The following is a 21,853-nucleotide window of genomic DNA, read 5'->3' as shown; positions in this document are numbered from 1 at the left end:
CTGCAGTTAGTGATCTGTCTCTTTGTTCCTCATGAGAAGTACGCATTATTCTCCTCTGAATATACAGGGACCACTTATTATCTTTTATACATAATAACTTAGTACTTATTTTTGTTTGTGTGCGTTTGTGTATGGTACACAGCCGGAGGCCAATGAATTTCCTCATTCGGAGTATATAGTTAAACAAAGCTTTTAAAAGTTGTTTTCAATCACATTATCTGATTTCAAGGTTGTTAACCTGGTCATCTCTTGCCAGTTAGAAGCTCTTGACTGGCAGCTGTAGATTTCTTGATTAAAAACCTAACTAAATTGATTACACTTTAGGCATTCTTTCAGTAATGAAGAGGTGCTTAGTGAAAAGTTCAGGAACTATTCTATTTGGTGCTTAGTAAAAATATTTTGAATTAATGTGTGTACCAGTTACTGTCATTTCTTTACTAAATTCAAAAGTTTTCTGGCACATAAACATTTCACTTTTTTCTGTTTGTAAATATCTTTTTCCTTTTTAGTGACATCTTGCTGGTTGACAAACAGAAAACCCTCTGGGATGCCCTCTCCCTCAAGGAGAAAGTAATGAGCCATCAGCTGGACTTTCCCTCACCTTCCCTCTGGGGATGACAGACCAACCCACATCTTCAGGGCATCTTTATTCCCTTCGTGGTCCATCTGCTGAAGCGCTTACCCTGTATAAGATGAACCTTTCCACAAATGATCTGGGTCCAGGCCAGTTGCCTTCTCTAGGGTTTAACCCCTTGGGGACTCTCTGCCCCCTGCAGCTCACGGAATTCTTGGTCTTCCCTGCTGCGATGCGATGCCTGAGCGCTGCCCCATTTCCCGGCCCCTCGTTCAGTCTCCAGCTCCTCCACGCTCCCCGCCCCCAGGCTGTGACGTGTGGCTCCACAGCTCCAGCTGTGCTTGTGATGGCTCCCAGCTGCTTCACTGTGACACTTCATCATCTTCTTTATTTGAACTCATTCTCTTATTCTCTTTAATACATCTCCCCTTCTTTTCTCTTTCCTCTTCTCCCCAACCTCTAAATGTTGACGTTCCTGAGGGTTTGGTCCTGGGCCACTGGAGGCCACGAAGGAGCCCTGCTCAGTTATCTCAAAGGCCATGCTGTTTCCTGGGTGTGACCAAGCACAGTGGGGACACTGGATCTGTGTCATTTCTGCCCAACACAGACCCCTCTAATGAGCAGTCCCTGCTCTGGAGCTCTTCAGCCTGGCCGAGGCTTTTTCTCCAAACTCTGCTGTTGTCTAAGCCTCTTCCCCAAATCTTCCTTGGCTTTCTATACGGGTGTCAACTCTCCGTCAAAATCTGAAGGCTCTTCCTGCCTCCTGCTTCTTCCCCTTTATTCAGCACAGGTGTTTCCCCTGAGAAGGGCGGAAACCTGCCCCTGACAAAGGATGCTGACCCAGCACTGCTTGGCCATGTTATTCTCCTACGGGACAGAAGCAGTCTCAGGATACCAGCCTCCTAGATAAAGCTGCTCTGAGACCATGATAAAGCAAGACAAACCAAAACCACTTCACAACTTTGTCTAAGCACAGGAAAAAAAAAACAAGGTCACTGTGCCACCCCCCAAATACCAAATATTCTCCTGGCTAAAAAATAAGTGACTGCTTTTTCTTTTTTTTTTTTTTTTAAACCATTTACAGCTTTATCTCTGGTCTGCCCTTCTTATAGATAAGATTTATTAAGACACCCAGTCATAGAGTTGCCCCTGCCTTCTGACAGCATCTAATCTAGAATGAATCCCTGCTTCTTTAGACCCTCCTGGAAATCACCCAACCAATGCTTTACTTCAATACTCAAGGAATATGTCCTAAAGAAAAAAATGATAGAAGCATGCCAAGATTTACTTAACAGACACAATCGTTTGCATATAACCTAGAAATTTAACATGATCTTTCACTTGCCTGCAACAAGAAAGGAGTCAAGACAGATGTGGGGTCTCAGTAAAATTCTATCCCTGCAGCATGTGTTATGCTGAGTTAAAGGACAGTAGTATAAAGTGCAGCCTCCTTTGTTAGTCATCAGGAGTTGCACAGTAGTGGGAAAATAATTTCAACAAAAACAAAAGTAGAACTACCTGTATGTAGTCTTTAAAACACAAACATTGTCCTACAATGCTCACCCTAAGCAGGTAACAAAACTAAAAAATACTTGATACTGAAAAATAATACAGCATGTTACACGGATAGTAACAAGTATTTGCATTTAAAAATTTATGTTATTGGGCCATGTGTTTTGATTAGGTAGTAAATTTACTTTTAAATTGTGAGTCTGAGTTGTAATTGCATTTCTCTCAAAATGACATAAGTGCATGAGCAGCTACGTTTTATTTTTTTTTTAATTAATTTATTTCTAACATCTGTATTGGAGTATAATTGCTTTACAATGGTGTGTTAGTTTCTGCTTTATAACAAAGTGAATCAGCTATACATATACATATATCCCTATATCTCTTCCCTCTTGCATCTCCCTCCCTCCCACCGTCCTTATCCCATTCCTCTAGGTGGTCACCAAGCACCGCAGCTACGTTTTATTGAAGATGATCTGACTGAGGTTAATGTGAACTTCCTATTTCCAAGTTCAGCCTTCATCTAATTTCACCTTTCTTTGGAAAATCAATACAAATCACAACCATTTTTATTGCCCAGTTTAAAGTTTTATTCAAAGAGCAAAGATTTGATGGTGCATAGAATAGACAACTGTTTATGGGCCACTTGCTGGGCCAGCACCAAAGGATTGAGAACATATTTTGACCACTAAAAGTTGTACTGAGTCTTGCCAAATTGCACCGCTCCGTCAGAGGGTCCGACAGCTCAGCGTGGACTGACAGCGAGGTCAGCATTGTGAATGGCCATTCCCAGTTCCCTTTAATCTGCTGAGCATCCGTGCAATGGGGACGCAATGCACCATGAGGCAAGACTAGCAGTTCAGTAGATCTTTCACTTCAAAGAATAATCTAGAAACCATCACAAATGACCAAGTTGATGCTACAGTCATTGAAGTTGAGATGTATGACGGGGTGAGGCTCAGTTACTCACAGAAAAATCCTGGCAAGGCCTAATTCCAATTCATGATTAGTATCATTACCCATATTTTGCTTAAACTTCAAAAAGCCCCTTTGAGGTAGGTGTTCTGCCCTCTATAATCTTCTTCATGTCCTGGACCTAGGAAGTCAAAATATTTGATCCAAGTATGCCAAGGTCTGCTATAGTCCATTCCTAGTAGTTTTGTTTTCTTTGGTTTTTTAAAATTGGCTTTCCTGGTTATTTTGAGCTTTGTTTTATTCCTCTACCTATTGAGGTTACATGTGTATTTTGGAATTATATCATTTACATAGAAACACTTTTCAAGTGAAGATGACCAGCGTCCTAGGAAAATGAAACCAATTTAAAAGTAGACCATGGGGGGCTTCCCTGGTGGCGCAGTGGTTGAGAATCTGCCTGCTAATGCAGGGGACACGGGTTCGGGCCCTGGTCTGGGAAGATCCCACATGCCGCGGAGCGGCTGGGCCCGTGAGCCACAACTACTGAGCCTGCGCGTCTGGAGCCGGTGCCCCGCAACGGGAGGGGCCGCGATAGTGAGAGGCCCGCGCGCCACGATGAAGAGTGGCCCCCACTTGCTGTAACTAGAGAAAGCCCTCGCACGAACCGAAGACCCAACACAGCCAAAAATAAATAAATAAAATAAAGTAGCTATAAAAAGAACATTCTCTAAGTATATTAAAAAAAAAAAAAAGTAGACCATGGAAATCACAAAGTTTGATATTCCACAAGGCGGATTGCAATCTTACGGACACTAGAAATACCATGGGTAGGTCATCAGTAACAATAATATTTCCCTATGGGTGCTTTCTGATAACACTGGCTTGTTTTATCTTAATGTCACAATGAAACAGTATGAAATGTTAATGCAAGAATTTGTTTTAGCTATGTATGTAAATCATATTAAAAGCAAGTTATCTGGTTGGTTGGCTTTTTAGTTCATTCCTTCAATCAGATGCTTCAAAAGAAATGTGTTTCAAATATCCACTTTATGATCAGTTTAAGGATCAGTTTAGAAAGAAAAATATTTGGTAAACCATTCCTGGTGGGCTGAGCCCTGCTTCTGCTGGACTTCTTTGGGTTGGGCTGTTTCATCATCTTGTGTCCTAAAAACAAACAAAAAGTTTTCTTAGATGGTTTTGAAAATTATTCAATAAACAACTTAATACTCTACCATCTTTTCAGGGAAAGATAACTGCTGCTTTACTCTTAAAAAGATACTAGAACATGATGGGCCAGTATTAGGAGCTAGAAACAAGTTGTGAAGGATGGGGATGGAGAGGGAGCATCTAATTCCGGTTTTGAAAACAGAAGGTTCTCCATTGTTTCACTTAACACTAATGAGGGATATTTTGCAACATGTACTATTTATTTCAGGCACAAATTAAACAATAAACCCCCTCCAAAAACAGGTAAAAGAAGAAATGGTTAATCAATACAGTATTACACTTTATGGCTTCTTCAAAAGTTATCTGATGTGCTCTGGCATTTCAATGAGGTTGTGAAATTAGCCTAATAAATTGAAAAGGAGGCGGTAGGTAAGAAAGTACAGTGTATACCTGTCTGAACGGTCTCTAACTGCATTTGTGAAGCTTCTTATAAAACAGTGGGGGGACTTCCCCCGTGGTCCAGTGATAAAGAACCTGCCTTACAATGCGGGGGATGCGGGTTCGATCCCTGGTCAGGGAACTAAGATTCCACATGCCGCGGGGCAACTAATCTTGCACGCCACAACTACTGAGCTCGGTGCCTCAACGAGAGCCCACATGCAGCAAACTACAGAGCCCACGCGCCCTGGAGCCTGCGCACCAAAACGAGAGAGAAAACCCGCATGCCACAACTAGAGAGAAGCCTGCGCGCTGCAACAAAAGATCCCGCACGCCTCAACAGGGATCCCGCGTGCCACAACTAAGACCTGATGCAGCCAAAAATAAATAAAATAAATCTTAAAAACAAACAAAAAAAAAAAACAGTGGGAACACAGCTTTAAACAGAAGTGTGTGATAATGAGATGAACTGTGGCCAGTCAGGCTGGCTCTGGCAGTTAATAGACCGTGTGCTTGGGGCTCCAGGCCTCAGTGTCCTCAGCTGTGACACAAAGGGCTGGACTCGTTCAGTGACTGACAGGAAGTCCTTCCAGGTCCACACTCATATTTGTCCAAATAGCCTTGGGCAGGCAGGGCCTTTGGAAAAGGAACATTTCAGAAGGGGCCCTTTCAGAAATGCAAACTTCAAAGCCCAGAATTAAAGATTTTGCTCTGAACGGAAGGCTGGACAGGAAGGAATAAAACAAAGGGGAGGGGCTTCCCTGGTGGCGCAGTGGTTGAGAGTCTGCCTGCCAATGCAGGGGATACGGGTTCGAGCCCTGGTCCGGGAAGATCCCACATGCTGCGGAGCAACTAGGCCCGTGAGCCACAACTACTGAGCCTGTGCGTCTGGAGCTTGTGCTCTGCAACAAGAGAGGCCGCGATGGTGACAGGCCCGTGCACCGCGATGAAGAGTGGCCCCCGCTTGCTGCAACTGGAGAAAGCCCTTGCACAGAAACTAAGACCCAACACAGCCATAAATAAATAAATAAATTTTTTTTAAAAAGGGGAAATCACACATTTCTGGAAGAGAAGCACGCTGCAAGGGCTTCTGGAAAGATAAGGCAGTATCAGAGATCATCATGTGTGATCAACCAAACCCACAGATAAGAGGCCTTAAAATTACAAGATTATACAATGAATCTTGAGAAGTAACCTTAATAATAATAGTGGAAAATTACTGAATGCTTCTGTGCCAGGTCTTGTGCTAAGCATGTCCTGTGGATTAATTCCTTCAGTCTCACATGAGTCTAATGAGGTAGGTGCTGTATTATCTTCATTTTAGAGGTGAGGAAACAGACTCAGAGAAGTCAAGTGAGCTGCCCAAAGCCAAGCAAGCTTAAGAACAAGGACGACCAGAACTTGAATCCAGACTCAAGGCCAGATGATGAGTCCATCTTCTGTGTGACCCACTCTGAAGTGGTCAGCAAAGTGATTCAATGTCCCCTGTCTAATCATCCATGGGAAAAAAAAAAAAAGTTTTCTGGAATTTGGTATCAGGAGTAGTGCCTCTTCTAAAGAGTGACCTATTTCCCTTCTCTTACATATCTTCCTTTTTGGCTGGGTTGTAATTTGTCCAAGGCAGGGCTTGTTTCGTTACCCTTTGTATTGGCCCAAAGGCTGGGTATTTAACAGGTACCAGAAAGGAACACTAATTTCCCTCCTGACTATGGGAAAATGGAATCATAGCTTTGGCCCCCTACCTTGTGGCAGTTTTTACATCTAGAGATGGGGTGGGTTTGTAAGGCTGGCCACAGCTGGGGCCTGGGTCCAAGCTGGGTGACTTAGTTATCGGAGTGTTGATCCTGGAGCTCAGGTCGCCACTCAGAAAGTTCTTAGCATAGGAAGCGAGGTTTGGCACACTGACCACTCGGCTGGGCACTTCCTCCATCTTCTTTTTCTGTTGGTATTAAAGAAAAGGCCTGTTAGTACCACCCAAAGAGGCATTATTGTAAAAGTAGATAAGGTCTGCCCAACCGAAATTATGTGAGCAAGGAGGCAATAACTTAACATGTTATTTTTTAAAGCATTTTTTCTTCCAATCCACTTTGTGCTTTAAAAAAAACACAGGCTCATAATCTCTTATCCAAAACTTCTGGTGATAAATGTGTTTTTTAATTTAAAATCTTGTTTTAGATTTTAAAAGGCTATATAACACCCCCAGCAGAAGCTGGGCCCACCTTGTCCTCAAACACATTAATATTTCTGGAGTGAAACTAACGTTGTGTCACACCAAAAGGGATATATAAAAGTTACAAATGAGCTTACATGAATTCAGTTTGGGTTAGGTTTACTGTCCTATGAGTTACCAAAAAAATACAAATTTTTAAGCACTTTAGGATTTTGTGATAGCAGATGAGATTTGGATGTGAATATTCTCACTGTAGTAAATTCCAAAAATTTTTATAAAAGGAAAAAACGTTACAGTGAAGGATTCTTCTCTCTCTCCTTCCTATCACCCAGATATAACCATTATTAATAGCGACACATTTATATATAAAAAGTTTGGAGAATTCAAAAAACTCATAAAAATAAAAAACACACATAATCTGCCTAGCCAGATATAAATACTGTTTGTTAATAATTTGGACTATTTCCTGGGGGTCTTATTTTCAATGAATATTCCTCTAAATGAATGCTGGACAATTGATAAATAAGCTGCCATTACCTTTGGGAAAAACAAAGCCAGCAGAATTATGTAATGCATTGAAACCAGTAGGACCAATTTACCTTCATGGAAGGGGTCAAATACCCTGGGCGAGGATTGAAAGAGAAGGACCGATTCCGATGGGACACTGCGCTGGGGAATGCTGTGTAGTGAAATCTTCTCTCCTGGAAAAACGATACAACTGAGTCTAAATGAACCTAACTACACAGCACACTGAGTTTAATTTGAAGGAAGATGGCCGTGTGAGAGCAGACTACAGAGAGGAGGAAAGACCAGGGAAGGGAGGAGAAGTCAGTGGGAATCAAGCTGCCATCCACTGAAGCTTTGAGGAAGCACCTTTATTTCTGGGGCCTTTGTGTCCCCAGTGCCCCTTGTGAAGGAAAGGGTGAGATTTTTTGGAATGCCTTAGGGAAGTCAGAGATCCAGGTACTCTTAGGATCTGAGCAGAATCTACTGCAGAAGGTTATTAAGACAAAGAAAAAGAAACCCAGGTACAATCACTATATGGCCAATCTTCTTTACCTGTGTCATTCTCCACTTTTTTCTTTCCTGCTGTATTGTTTTTAAAGCAAGTTTCAGTTGTATAATTTCATCTGTAAAAACATTGAGGGCTTCCCTGGTGGCGCAGTGGTTAAGAATCCACCTGCCAATGCAGGGGACACGGGTGCGAGCCCTGGTCTGGGAAGATCCCACATGCCGCGGAGCAACTAAGCCCGTGTGCCACAACTACTGAGCCTGCGCTCTAGAGCCCGCAAGCCACAACTACTGAGCCCATGTGCGACAACTACTGAAGCCTGCACGCCTAGAGCCCGTGCTCCACAACAACAGAAGCCACCGCAATGAGAAGCCCAAGCACCGCAACGAAGAGTAGCCCCCGCTCGCTGCAACTAGAGAAAGCCCACGTGCAGCAACGAAGACCCAACACAGCCAAAAAAACCCCAAAAAACAAAAAAACATTGATAAGTGTTTCTAAGGGATAAGGACTCTTTTTTTAAAAAACACATAACCACGATACCTTTGTCACACTTAGCAAGCAAGCAATTCCTTATTAGTATCATCTAATTTTCAGTTGGTGGTTAAGTTTTCCTCTTCATCTTGACATGAAGCAATGTGACTGGGGAGTAGGAGGGTGCAAGGATGGGCGTGAGATACAAGTGTGCATGTGTATTGTGGGAGGATGTGTGGCTGTGTAAGCCACCATAAGACCATGGATTTTACTCTGAGAAGGACAGGGAGCCACAGGAGGTGCTGAAGAGAGCCGTGTTGTGGTCCGACTTACATTTTTATAAGATTACTCTGGTCGCTGTGAGGTCAACAGAGTGGGCTGAGGCCGGAGTGAGTGGGGAGACCAGTGGACTCTCCATCATGCATGAGAGGCAGCAGGGCCTGGACCAAGGTGGTGAAGGTAGAGACGGCGGGAAGAGGCTGGACTTCTGATGTGGCTAATTAGCTGACCCGCGTGGGCCACGCTGACAGGAGTGAGTGTATCACCCAAAGTCCCCAGAGCTGAATGTAAGCCACTGGGAGCTGGCTTACAGAGAACTTTCAACCAAAGCTTGGAGCACAGGAAGGCTGGGCAAAAGCCTAAAGCAGTGGTTAAAGTGTGAGAAGACATGAGTGTGAGGTGCAAACCATTCTAGATTTTCCCAAATGCTGTAGGTTAAAAAATACCAACATCAGGCAGATGGTGTGGGACTTGTGATTTTTTTTTTTTTTTTTGCCTTCTACTTTCCTGTGTTAATTTTTTTTAGTGAGCATGTATTTTTTTATATAATAGGGGGAAAATAACCAAGGACCTTTTGTAAGGTGGTTTCAGGGTTAGCAGGATTACAGTTTTAGGCACCCATGGAAGTGCTAGGCTAAAGCGAATACCCCGGACAGCCTCACCGTGAGCTGCTTGATGATCTCCTCCCTCTCCTTCAAGCGGGTCTGCAGACGGCCTATGAGCTGAACATCCTCCGGCCTCGACTCCCCCTTCCCTGGCTTCTCTCCGGAATCTTTCAGTCTGTTTCGAGCAGGCGTGCAGTTAGCCACCGTGCTGCAATGACTCAACCGCAAGGAGGGAGAAGAGGTGGGCGTGATGGGGGCGCTGCTATGTTGCTTGGCCTGGCTGGCCACTCTCTGTTCACCAAAGGGGAAACTGAGGCCCAGAGAGCCTGCCCAGGGCCACCCAGTGAGTTGGCTGCAGAGCTCCAGGTGAAGCCCAGGACTGCAACTCCCAGTCTGACATTTGTCAGTTCCCCCAGGTTCTGTAGGGCCCAGGAACCAAAGGCCTGTGTGTGCACACGGATGCCACATTCAGTGGGGCTTCAAGAACCAGCGAAGTTTGGGAGAAGAGGCCTCAGCCGGAAAATGTCCCCACCCACACCAAGGCCAGCAGGTTATGCCAATACAGATGTGGCTCCCGCCCCACCTGCTGGCAGCCAGAGAGCATGGCATGAGCTAGTTCTGCAAAGCAGCGGGGCAGCTGGTACCACCGCCCTTTCAGGGTGAAGCTGGAGAGAAATAACCTCCGGATGGTGGGGGAGAGAGGGTGAGGGCTGCCGGTGATCTACCGACTGTAGTTGGTAAGAGGCCAGGGCTTTGGGGTGAGATGACTTGGGCTCTTATCCCAGCTCTGCTTTTTTCTAGCTATGTAATCTTGGGCATTTTGCCCGTGAGCCTCAGTTCCTTCTTTAATATGGGCGTGAAACTGGGTGGTTGTGAGGATTCAGTGAGATAATGCATGCCCGGCACGTGCTAAGTACCCATTAGATGGTAGCTGGTAAAACCTTCCACTCCAGATTTTGGATGATTTGCTTTGTATTGGAGCCAGTGGAGGACAGTTTTTAAGAGCACAAGTTAAGGGTCAGACAGGTGACGTTTAAATTTACTTAGTGCTGCTTGACCTGATCTCCCTGTCACTAACCCCGATCTCCCAGTCTCTTCTCCTCTCAGCAGTCAGAAGTGACCCTGTTAAAAGGTATCTCAGACCATGTCAGTCACGCTCAAAGCCTTACAAGGGCTTCCCAGTGCACTCCATCCGAACACACCCAAACCCCTTCCTGCTCAGGGCAGCATCTCCTCCACCCCTCCCAGCTACCTTGCCAACCTCAGTTCCTATCATCACTCTCTCACTCATTCCACTTAAGCCTTCTGGCTGTTTGGTCTTGGGAAGCGGGCCCCAGGGCCCTTGCACTTGCTGTTCCGGCTGCTTGGAATGCTGTTCGTCCAGATGGCTCTCTCATTTCCTCGCCTCTTTATGCTTAAATGTCACCTCCTTGCCCACCCTTGGCACTCTAGACACTGATCCTGTTTTCCTTCTAGTACCTTCAGGTACTTTCATTACCTGATATGAAGTTAAATATTTGTTTGCTTATTTCTTTGTCAGAATCCCCATCTAGAATTTGTGAGCGCTATGACAGCACAGTCTTTGTTTTATTCCCACTGTAACTCCAGAGCCTAAAACAGTGCAAGGCACACAGTAGGCCCTTAACGAATATTTGCTGAATGACTAAATGAATGCTTGCACGAGGGGCCCTTGCTTTCTTAATCAATCCATGGGAATAATGGTTTCCACCTTGAAGAACTGCTGTGAAGATTAAATGAGATGATGCACATTAGAAGGGGGAAATGCCCATAAAAAAGTAGCCCTGATCTTCTTCTGTGTGTGAGGGTCAAACCATGCTCAGTCCTCACAGATTCCCAGTACCCTGCACAAGACGGGAATGCAGTCTCATAAAAGGACGGGTGGCCAACCATCCCAGTTTGCCTGGAACTGAGGCGCTTCTGGAACTCGGGACTTCTAGTTTTAAAACTAGGAGAGTCCTGGGGACACTAGGATGAGTTGGTTCCCCTAATAAAATGGTACATCTACTAGTCCCTCCCAACCTGGGGCCAAGGCCTCACTTACTCGGTTTCCAGGGCAGCCAGCCGGGCCTGGAGCTGCGCTTGAGCGCTGCTGAAATTGGCCACCATGGCCTGCATCTCCTTCCGGTGTTCCTGGCGTAGCATCTCCACCTCCCGGGCCCGCTGGGCTTGCTGATCCTCCTCCAGCAGCCTGTGGGGCGGGGTGGAAGCACAGCTGGGCTTGTCCAGGCTCTAGGGACTGAACCTCTAGGGCACTGGGGTTTCTCCCCACTCTGCTGGGTGGCCTGCAGAATCTAAGGTCAGGACACAGTGGGAAGGAGATCCGGGGTCTCTGAGTTGTGGGGTCCAGCTTGTGGAACCCCTTCTCAGCACCTTCCACCCCAGCATTCCATGAAGGAGAAACCTGAGCACAAAGGGCAGCCTTCTGGGGGAAGGGGTGGAGGACAGCTCAGGAGAGGAGTCCCAGAAAGCACTCCTTCCACTTGGGAGAGGTGGGTAGGCCTGGAGGCTGAGATTCTGTATCAGAATTACTGAATGTTGTGGACTCTCAGAGCTGGGAGACCAGCGGTCCAGGGTGGGAAGGCAGGATGGGAGAGGGATTAGGAGACCACCGTTTAGAGCCAGGCTGCCTGCGTCCCTCTGCGGCCTCCCCCATCACTTCCTAGCTGCGTGACTTTGGGCGAGCTACGCTCTGCTCAGTTTCTCCATCTGACAATAGTGGCTACCTTATAGGGTTATTGAAAGGATGAACCACATTAATCCATGTCCAGAACAGCCCGTGGCACAAAGCGTATGTTCGACCATCAGCTATCACTTTTCTTAACCTTGGGGTGGGGCACTAAGGGATCCTCAGACCAGCCTCAGGGGGCCTGACACCTTCTGAAAGTACGTGCATATTTTTGTGTGATGATATCCTTCTCCAGGAGAGGGACATCGTTTTCCTCACTGGAGGGGGCTGTAATCGGAAAAGGTTAGGAGACCCTACTCTGGTCCAGTCTCCTTATTCCAGTGTCACATGGTGAGTCCCTAACTGAATTTAAGGTGCTCCACCTTGGCCAGGTGGATTCATGGCTGTTTCTCAGATGAGCCTCAGGCCTACTTTCACTTGAACTTTATGCCGGGGACTGGAACATTCCAACTCTGGGACGAAATGGACAAATGCCTTCAAAGATACAAACTACCAAAGCTTGCTCAAGAAGAAACAAGATAACTTGAAAAGTCCTATATCTATTAATGACATTAAAGTTGTAGTTATAAACTTTCCAGCCAGGGAAAAAAAGGCCATGAATTCAGGACCTGATAAAGGGCTATCCAGCCTGGACAAGGAAATCAGAGTTGCCACCACAATTTACCGAGTGCCAGGGTCAGTGCTAAGCATCTTCCTATACATTTCACTGCATTCTACAACAGCCCTGAGAGGGGGTGGTGTTTTCTACCTTTTACAGGTAAGGGCAGGGTCTTGGAGAGATTAGCGGACTTGCCCAAGGTCACACAGCTAGTTAAGAGCACACAGAACTGTCTTAACTATTCCACTGCACTGACTCCCTAAGGCTAGTTTTGAGGATACTTTTGGCATCGTTTTTTTTGTTTTTTGTGTTTTTTTTGTTTTTTGTTTTTTTTTAAACATCTTTATTGAAGTATAATTGCTTTACAATGGTGTGTTAGTTTCTGCTTTATAACAAAGTGAATCAGTTATACATATACATATGTTCCCATATCTCTTCCCTCTTGCATCTCCCTCCCTCCCACTCTCCCCATCCCACCCCTCTAGGTGGTCACAAAGCACCGAGCTGATCTCCCTGTGCTATGCGGCTGCTTCCCACTAGCTATTTTACGTTTGGTAGTGTATATATGTTCATGACACTCTCTCACCCTGTCACATCTCACCCCTCCCCCTCCCCATATCCTCAAGTCCATTCTCTAGTAGGTCTTTGGCATCGTTTTTGATTCCATAAATTCCCTGACCTGTAGGGAAACAGGGTGCCCCTCCCCCCATTTCAGGGCTAATCCTGGGCAGTTTTGAGATCTAGAATTCCTAGACCACTGATACTTTCCATGGGTCAAAGGACTAACATCAGTGAAGTGCTGGCGTACTAGGGAGTCCTTCCTTTGGGAAGATGCCGAGGGTGCAACCCAATCTGAGATCCCAGAGGCTCACCAAGGAGCAGAGGAAAGAAGCTCCGACCCGCAGACCTACCTGCGCTGGTCGCGGAGCTGCAGCGCCTCCTGCCGGTGCTGTTCCACCTCGGCCTGCAGCCGCCGCACGACTTCCTTGAGCTGCGAGTTCTCCTCCCAGAGGCCGCATCCCTCGCTCGGCTCCTGCTCGGCGGCGCCCTTGCCCGTCGGGGAGCCCGCCTGGCCCGGACCGCCCCCCTCCTAGGGAGAAAGCAGCCAGAAGAGTCGTTTGCAGGAGGCACGATGGCAGACAAGGGCCAGAGATGTGCCGCGACAAAGACCCAGCCTGGAACCCAAATCGGGCTCCTGATTCAGGAGCTCACGTCTAGTCTCTTATTAAAGTTTTCTGCTTTGAGTTGGCCAAATGTGGCCCTCAAAAAGTCTAACAATGCTGGTGAGCCAAGAATGTGGCTTAAATTAAAACAAGCCCAACACTGCACCTGTGTGGAGTCGGGGGGGGAGGGGGGATGTCTCTGAGTCTCTTCTTGTTAGGACACTAATTCACTAATTACCCCCAAAGGTCTCATTCCCAAACTCCATCATATTGGTGGTTAGGGCTTCAACATGTGAATTTGGAGCGAAACCACACAGGGCAGAGGAAGGGGAGAGTGAATATTTGCTGAACAATAACCATCTGTCACATCACCTCACAGGATTCTAATACAGCGGGTCTGGGTACATCCCAGCCCTGTGTCTTTTGAGAAAGCTTCCCAGGTGACTCTAAGGCCACCACAGTTGTAATCCACTGCCCCGCAGTTGCCCTTGCCCGTCTCTTTACCTAGGGTGCCTTCCACACCCAACCATTCCTGCCTTGGTGATGCCTTCTCGACCCCTCAGGGGAGAGGCGACAAGCTTTCTCTTCTCTGAGAGCTAGATCCTCTCCGTGTAGAGGTTATAATGAAGTGCACTGATTTGTTGAAATGCTGGTTTCCTCCACCAGACCAGCAGCTGTTCCGGGAAGGAGCCATCTCCTCTTCATCTTCCCAATCCTATAGCACCTAGCACAGTGGCTGGGATTCAGCAGGTGCCAAATGAATGATTGCTGCGAAATGATGCTTGAATGTCAATGGTTCAGACAGAAATACAAAGATTGATATCCACCATTAAATGGGGTCAGGGTTAATCCCCGATTAGTGAATGTAGCAGTTTTCAAGTCCATGCAAACGTGCCTGAAGGTATGTGCATCTGTTCCTTCCAAAGACTGAACAGCATTGCACAGGGAGCATGTGTGGCCCAGGCCCTGTACCTCTTGCTTCCAGCCCTGGGGTTTGCATAGTGTGGGATGCCCATGGGTACCACCCGGCACTCACACCTGCATGACCTGAAGAGCCTGGTTAAAGTCCTGTGGGGCCACCCTTGACTAGTGGGAGAGAGAAGCTGCCGGATAAGTGCATCCCCCTCTGTACTTGGCTGCGACAGATTTGAGAATTATTTCATGGGGCTCCTCAGAAGATCCCAGTGGATGCAACACCACTTACCTGCAGTGGTGGCCACCCTGGGAATGCATCCTGACATTGCACCCCCCTTTCACTCCTGCTGCCTGGGGCTGTTCCTTCTTGTGGATATACTTTTTCTCTGTGTGGGATATCACCCAGGGCCTTGCTGTTCCTCCTGGAGGGTTCAGGGCTTCCCTCCAGGGAGGCAGAGGTGAGGATTGGATGTGGATGACCAGGTACCGTATCATCCACCCAGGCCGGGTCTCTATCCATAGCCCTCAGGCAAGCCTGTCATTCATTGCAGAGGGCCCAATATTGGGCCCTCCAGCCACCAGCTGTCACCATCCCACGCTTCCCCTATCTCCTTCCACAGGTCCAGGTGGCCCCCACCAACCTAGAACATTTAACAGATCATATTCTGTTTTCCCTCTGCTAGACTTTACCAACTGAGCTGAACTCATCGTGATACATCATTTGTTAATAATTCTCATTAAACACAGAAATTGTCTTCAGGCTCTCAGTACCAGCAAAATCTGGAATGAACCATCCCCATGTTCCTGCGATCTTCAGCAGGGCTGGGACACCAACTAATCGTGGCCGTCTGCACACCCTGGTGGAGACTCTACTGTGTGCAGAGCTGTGTGCTGAGCACTGGGGGTGGGGCTGGGGGATGAGATGAAGCAGACGTGGCTTGTTCTCAAAGGATGCCTAGTCCAGGCGAGGAAACAAGGGCGTCCATGAAGTGATGGGTCTCCAACAGGACAGGCAGTAGAGGCGGGTGCCAGCCGAGCTACAGCAACAGGAAGCGCTCCAGGAGCTCAGGGGGTAGAGAGGTCACGGGTGTGGAGGGGAGGCCCCCAGCATGGAGGGATCAGCTGGGCACTGAAGGAACAGCTGGGCACTGAAGAGGGAGGAAGGGGTCCCAGGCAGGGGGCAGGGCATATGCAAAGGCAGTGAGGCAGGATGCAGAGCCTGCATGTAGAGCAGAGGGGGATACGCAGCCAGTGGGTAAAGGCTTTTCAGTGTCAGACTGACCATTGGGAGCTTATTCTCGTAGCAGTAGGGAGCCACTGAAGGCTTGACACAGAGGCACTTTAGATGAATACCTGAAGCCATATGTGGTGGGCTGGGGAGAGATGCCTGGGTTGTTAGGAAGTCCCTGTGCTACCCAGCAAGGTAGGAATTATGGAGGGCAAGGAGGGGGATGATGGGCCGAGTCTGACCAGAAAGTTCAAGGAGAGTCAGCACTGACCTTTGATGACAAGCTCACCTGTCCTCACAGGAACAGGGAGGTCTAGACAGGGAGTCTGTCTGGGGAGGTGCTCTGAGAAACCCTCTGCAGGTCTACAGGACGGACCTTGTCTGGCACCAACACCCTGAGATCCCATTGCATCTGAATTTAAAATAACATGCTGCACTTAAAACTTGTTTTTGCTTTCCAAAGATGGGAGCCTGCAGGCTCATCAAGTGTCCCCCAGGCCTGTGGAAAGAGAGGCTCTTCCCCCCTTCAGACAGGGGGTGACCGAGCACCCAGAGCCTCTCCCTGCCACTGCTCCAAGAAGGGTGTGGCATGGGCAGGGCAGGGGTGCTGACCTCTGCAGTGCCGGCACGGTCCTCGCTGTCCCCTGGACACGGGGTGATGGCCTGTCGCCTGGCCACACTGCCCGGGGCCCTCAGCTCCGCCCGCAGCGCCTCCAAGTCCTTCCGGTGCTCAGAGCAGGCAGCCCGCTGCCCCGCCAGCTCCTGCCTCAGGGACTCTGCAAAAAGAAGAGCAGCGGAAGGTCAGGGGCACGGTGAGGCCGAAGCCTCTTCTGCAGCGACCACAGGCTCTGGGGTGGGCTGGAGTGGGGAGCTGCTGCAGGCGCTGGTTCGAGTTCCCCAAACTTACTTACGTGCTTCAAGAGAACAGTAACAACAATACCATGTACAGAGCACTAAATGTGCTAAACCCTTGAAAACTGTTCTCAGTTAAGCCCTACTACCATCCTATCCAGCGTTATCCCTCCCATTTTATGACGAGTGAACAGAGCCTCAGAGAAGCTGAGTAAGTAGCCCAGAGCCACACTGCTAATAAGTGGTAGAGTCAGGATTCAACACTTCCCGTGGTTCTTCTTCCCTTGGGACCACCTGCTTCGCCATTGCTGGTTAGTTAGGACGGGTGGTGGGTTAGGGTGGGACAGCCTGGGTCCAGAGCTGAACCCCAAGGCAACACTTGGCCTCAGCACCAAGTCAGAAAACTAAGAAGAACAGGGAATTAGCAAATGACCCAGTGGCCTCTTCTGGGGGTGCGGGTCTCAAATCGGAAATGTTGACATTTGTGCCAATACTTAAGGAGACAGAACATTCACAGGTTCTACTTCTCATGGACGTAAGGTCCCAGCTGGATTGTGAAGGCGGGAGATGGCATGTCATCCCAACAGGATCATGATTAAAACCAGAATCATTCAGGAGAAATGTACACGCCCTCCTTAACTCAGGGACCAGTACAGCTAGAAACTCGAATTTCTCCTCTGAGGATGGTAGGTGATTTCTGATAGTGTAACACTTACCAGCATGATCAAAAGGCAAAGAAAACAATCATTTCAAAAAGAATATTTTCTGATGGAGTAGACACTATTCAGTGAGCTATTAATAAATTTATTTATTTATTTATTTTTTGGCTGCGTTGGGTCTTTGTTGCTGCCCGTGGGCTTTCTCTAGTTGCGGCGAGCGGGGGCTACTCTTTGTTGCAGTGCACGGGCTTCTCATTGCGGTGGCTTTGTTGTGGAGCACAGGCTCTAAGCACGCGGGCTGCAGTAGTTGTGGCTCACGGGCCCTAGAGCGCAGGCTCAGTAGCTGTGGCGCACGGGCTTAGTTGCTCCGCGGCATGTGGGATCTTCCCAGACCAGGGCTCAAACCCGTGTCCCCTGCATTGGCAGGCGGTTTGTTAACCACTATGCCACCATGGAAGTCCGAGCTATTAATTTTTAAAGAGAAGATGATTTTCAAGTGCTAGCAAATTTGACACTTTATTTTCTATTATGGACTTCTGAGACCATATTTTAGTTATTGCAAATTACTTTTGAAACATTGTTCCAATAATCCTAGAGGCCATAAGATACCCAGTACAGGCCGTGGTACAAAGCAAGTGCTCAACATATATTTGTAAAATAAATAAATGATGTTTAGAGTGAAAATCAATGATATTGTGAAAGCGTATCAGTTGTAAAAGATTTCCCATAAGTTTACTAAGGTTCTCTGAAAAGGACAGTATTTAAACACACATAAAAGTTTAATGTATTCTGATGCTATTATGTTGAAAATTTTACTTGATTTTATTAGAGTGATTTCTATAGTTTAAACACAACCCAATTTCTGAAATCCTTTATCACAAAAATATGTGCAATAAAACCCTTTAGCAAAGCAGGAACTACAGACAGTTCATTCATTACCTGCCCCTCTTCTCTCATACTATCCCACCATCCATCCACCCACTCATCCATCCATCTATCCACCCACCCACCCAACAACCTGCCCATCCACCTATTCATCCAGCATGTCTGGGTCCCCACCCCAGTATGTCAGGTAATCTGGTGGACACTCAAACTCTTTGCCCCTCACACACTGACCTATACTGCAGGTCAGGTGTGTCTCTCCAGATGCTGGAATAGGAGTAACCAGGAATTTCTAATATCACCTGTGGTGGTCCGTGCTCCCACCCACCCAATGCCACCCACAAGGCCTACAGCTTGCCATCATCACTGCAGAGTCCACAAGGCCCCTTCTTCCTGGGACTCGTGCTGAGCATCCCCATCTGTCCCCAGGGTCCCTCCTGAATCTTTCATCCAGGGAAGGACCGGGCTGCTGTGGGGTCAGAGGGGCCAGGGAAGGGGCAGCAGGGAGGGCCACTGTGGGGTGTTGAAATCACCAGGGGTGTCCAGCCTGATCTCAATCTGGGGAGTCTTGTTCCTGAGACAGGTGGTACAACCCAGGTTTTATCTTGTATAATGCGTCTCCTTTAGATGCTGCTAACTTTAGCATTTCCCACGTGGCCGCCTCATTCCAGGGTAGCTGCTACCTAGGAAATCTGTGGGACTCTCTCTCTCTCTCTCTCCTTCATCTGGAAACATGCAGAGCTGACGTGCTGACATGCAGTGAACAGGGCATACTGTATAATGAAAACTCAACCAAGCAGCAGGTAGAACTTATTCACTTACGGAGGTAAAGAAAATGCTCTTCCCAGAATTCTCTTAAGGAGAGCCCAGTCTGGGTTTGAAGAAATATTTTAAAAGGTCAATATGGTCTTTAATGCTAGGCATGAAAATAAGGAGGGCATTGGTCTTGCTCTTAAGAGTGAAAAAGAAGATGAGAGTAAAAGAGAAAATGAGGGAGAGAGATGATCTACAAAAATGGAGAGAGGCCCTTAGAGTTAGCCATGCAAAGTTGGAATATTCAACAATAATGACAGGGAACATGTACATAGCATTTACCGTGTACCAGGCTCTCTTCTTCCCATGTATATACTCACATAATTCTAATAACAGCCCAATGAGGTGGTTACTATTATTATTCCCATTTTACAGATGAGCAACTGCGTCACAGAGCAGTTAAGCAACTCGCCTGAGGTCACACAGCTAGTGAGCACTGGAGTCAGACTTCAAGCCCAGGCAATTTAGCTTTGGAGATCTTTACTGCCTCTGGAAACTTCCAGAATGCTTTGTGTGACAGGTTTTTGCTGTGGAAACTGAAGAGGAGGTGAGTTTCCTGCTGGGGATAATGCGGGGACAGGGAACAGCCAGGAGCCTGGGGGCCTAAGTCCCCAAATTTGCAGAAATCTTCAGAAATGAGCGTTTGAGGTTATCTCATGAAACTCTCACGAAGGCTCAGAGATCTGGCTTATGTTCAGTAATGACGATGATATTATCTGCACTCACTGGGCTCATGCTATGTGCTAAGCATTTTATATTTAATATCTCATCAAATCCATACAATGCTTCTATGATGGAAGAACAAGTGTAACTCCACTTGATAGAAAAGGAAAATGAGGCTGAGGGCAACCTGTCCCACATCTCACATTTTGTTGGCGTCAGAGCCAGGAGGGTCACCCTGGCCCTTACCCCTGGGCCCCCTGCTGCCCCTGGTTTCCGCGTGTGAACCCTGCTGGGTGCACAGCGGGCTGCATACCTAGCAACAGCGCCTGCTGAGCCTGCATCCTCTCCAGCTCTCCCTGGAGCTCTTGCTGGGCCTTCTCCTCCAAGGCCTGTAGCTCTAGCCGGTGCGCCTGGTGCTGGATCTGGAGGCTGTGGCTGGATTCCTTCTTCAAGCGCTCCTCTGTGGCCTGTGGGCAAAAGTGGGAGGAAGGAGGCATGCAAGTGGGCACAGAGGGGAGACCTGTCCCTTTTGTCTAGCTCTTCCTCTGTGCTGGGCACCCCCACCCCCGAGCACTTGCCACTCCCTGATGGAGAGCTTATCAGGCTACAGCGAATGCTCCCCTGCCCATCTGGAATGACAGTGATGGCCTGGCCATAGCAGCCATTTTGTGCTGTGTGAACCTAACCCCTGTTCACAGCTGACTGGACCAGAGTGGACACCTGTTCCAAGCTGGGCCAATCGTTGGGAATTTGGTGTTAGGAGGAAGACAGCAGGAAAGAGACAGACAGACACTGGCTATAGGAAAAGCAAGAAAACACGTTCTCCCCTATACGGCCCTTAGAAGGGACACAGCCCTGCCAACACCTTGATTTTAGGATTTCTGACTTCCGACTTCCAGAACCGTCAGATAATAAATTTGTGCTTTGTTCAGCCACCAAGTTTGTGGTAATTTTGCTACAGCAGCAGTAAGAAACTAATAGTTTCTATTTTTTTTTTGCAACAGAGCATTCCAGTATCACATACCACTTTTCAGGTGAGGAAACTGAGGCTGGGAGGGATGAATTAGCTTTCCCAAGGTCACGCAGAAAAGATGCAGGATTAGGAGGAAACAAGCTCAGAAAGGTGAAGTGCCATGACTGAAGACAGGTAATGGTGGGGGCAGGATTGTGAGCCATGGGCGGCGGTGCCCAGGGCCCAAGCCCTACCCGCTCCCTCATGCAGCCCCTGGGAACAATGAGAAATAGGACTGCAGCAAATGCATGAGGCTCCCATTAGGGGTGAGCAGACAAGGCAGCTACCTGAAGGCAGCAGTGTCGTTGCTTTGCTGCTCCCCAGCAAATGGGGAAAAACGGTTTTATTCCTCTCATGGGAAACTCAGTCATCCCCTGGTGAGTTTATTTAATAAGACAGAAAAGTCTCGCACTTTTCAAACTCTCCGATACTTTCCTCCTCTTGCACTTGCTGCAAGGCTCAGAGAACTCCAACTGGTGACCTTTTTATCCCTTGGGGAATGTGAATGTAGAGATTGAAGCAAAGGTTTGTAAAAGATGGAGCCAAACTCTCTCACTCTGACCCGGCGTCTTCAGGTCAGCCCTGCCTGCCTTCTGGCTCAGAAGCCCTTGGCAGTGAAGACCATTCAGGGTTTAGCCACCAGATTTTATATCAAGTCAGACACTCATCCCTGGCAAACTGCTCTAGCCTCTTGTTTGCCTTGCTCTTGTTGTGGCTGGTTTGGGGCCTCCTAAGCAGCCTGACTTCACCCCCAACTCTCCATGTTCCATCCTATATAAAGTCTCCTTCCCCTGTGCTCCCAAAATACCACGGGGGGCCATCTCATGGCTCCAATTTACTCATGGCTCCAATTAAAGCAACCTGTTTGAGTGGCTGCCTTTCCCCTTCGAGGTGAGCTCCATAAAGGCAGACTGTGTTAATCATCTTTGTATTTCCTGAGCTCAGCACGATGGTAGCTCAAGGTAAATGCTCAATAAATACCTGCAGAATCAATGAGTAAGAAGAGTGGATCTTCTTAAAATTGAGCTCTTCTATGGACTGAATGTTTGTGTTCCCCCACCCCCAAAATTCATATGTTGAAACCTATTCCCCAATGTGATGGAATTAGGAGGTGAGGCCTCTGGGAGGTGCTTAGGTTGTGATGGTGGAGCCCTCATGAATGGGATTAGTGCCCTTACACAAGAGACCTCAGAGAGAGCTCCCTTCCTCTTCTGCCATGTA

The 21,853-nt window shown here is 47.6% G+C and overlaps 1 protein-coding gene across 1 annotated transcript in view; it reads right to left on the bottom strand.

Moving 5' to 3' along the window:
• Positions 1–4,068: 4,068 nt before the first annotated feature.
• FAM184B (family with sequence similarity 184 member B) overlaps positions 4,069–21,853 on the bottom strand; it is a 127,248-nt gene continuing 109,463 nt past the window's right edge. The window contains exons 11-18 of the mRNA XM_059923288.1: positions 19,934–20,087; positions 16,364–16,527; positions 13,357–13,535; positions 11,203–11,349; positions 9,198–9,315; positions 7,373–7,474; positions 6,346–6,542; positions 4,069–4,162 (exon numbers count right to left, since the gene is read on the bottom strand). Of these exons, the coding sequence (XP_059779271.1) occupies positions 4,069–4,162; positions 6,346–6,542; positions 7,373–7,474; positions 9,198–9,315; positions 11,203–11,349; positions 13,357–13,535; positions 16,364–16,527; positions 19,934–20,087 (1,155 nt within the window). The remainder of the gene's footprint in view (positions 4,163–6,345; positions 6,543–7,372; positions 7,475–9,197; positions 9,316–11,202; positions 11,350–13,356; positions 13,536–16,363; positions 16,528–19,933; positions 20,088–21,853) is intronic.

Source organism: Balaenoptera ricei, chromosome 5, assembly GCF_028023285.1.
Source record: "Balaenoptera ricei isolate mBalRic1 chromosome 5, mBalRic1.hap2, whole genome shotgun sequence".
Lineage (NCBI taxonomy): Eukaryota > Metazoa > Chordata > Mammalia > Artiodactyla > Balaenopteridae > Balaenoptera > Balaenoptera ricei.
This window is presented reverse-complemented; position numbering and strand designations above follow the sequence as displayed.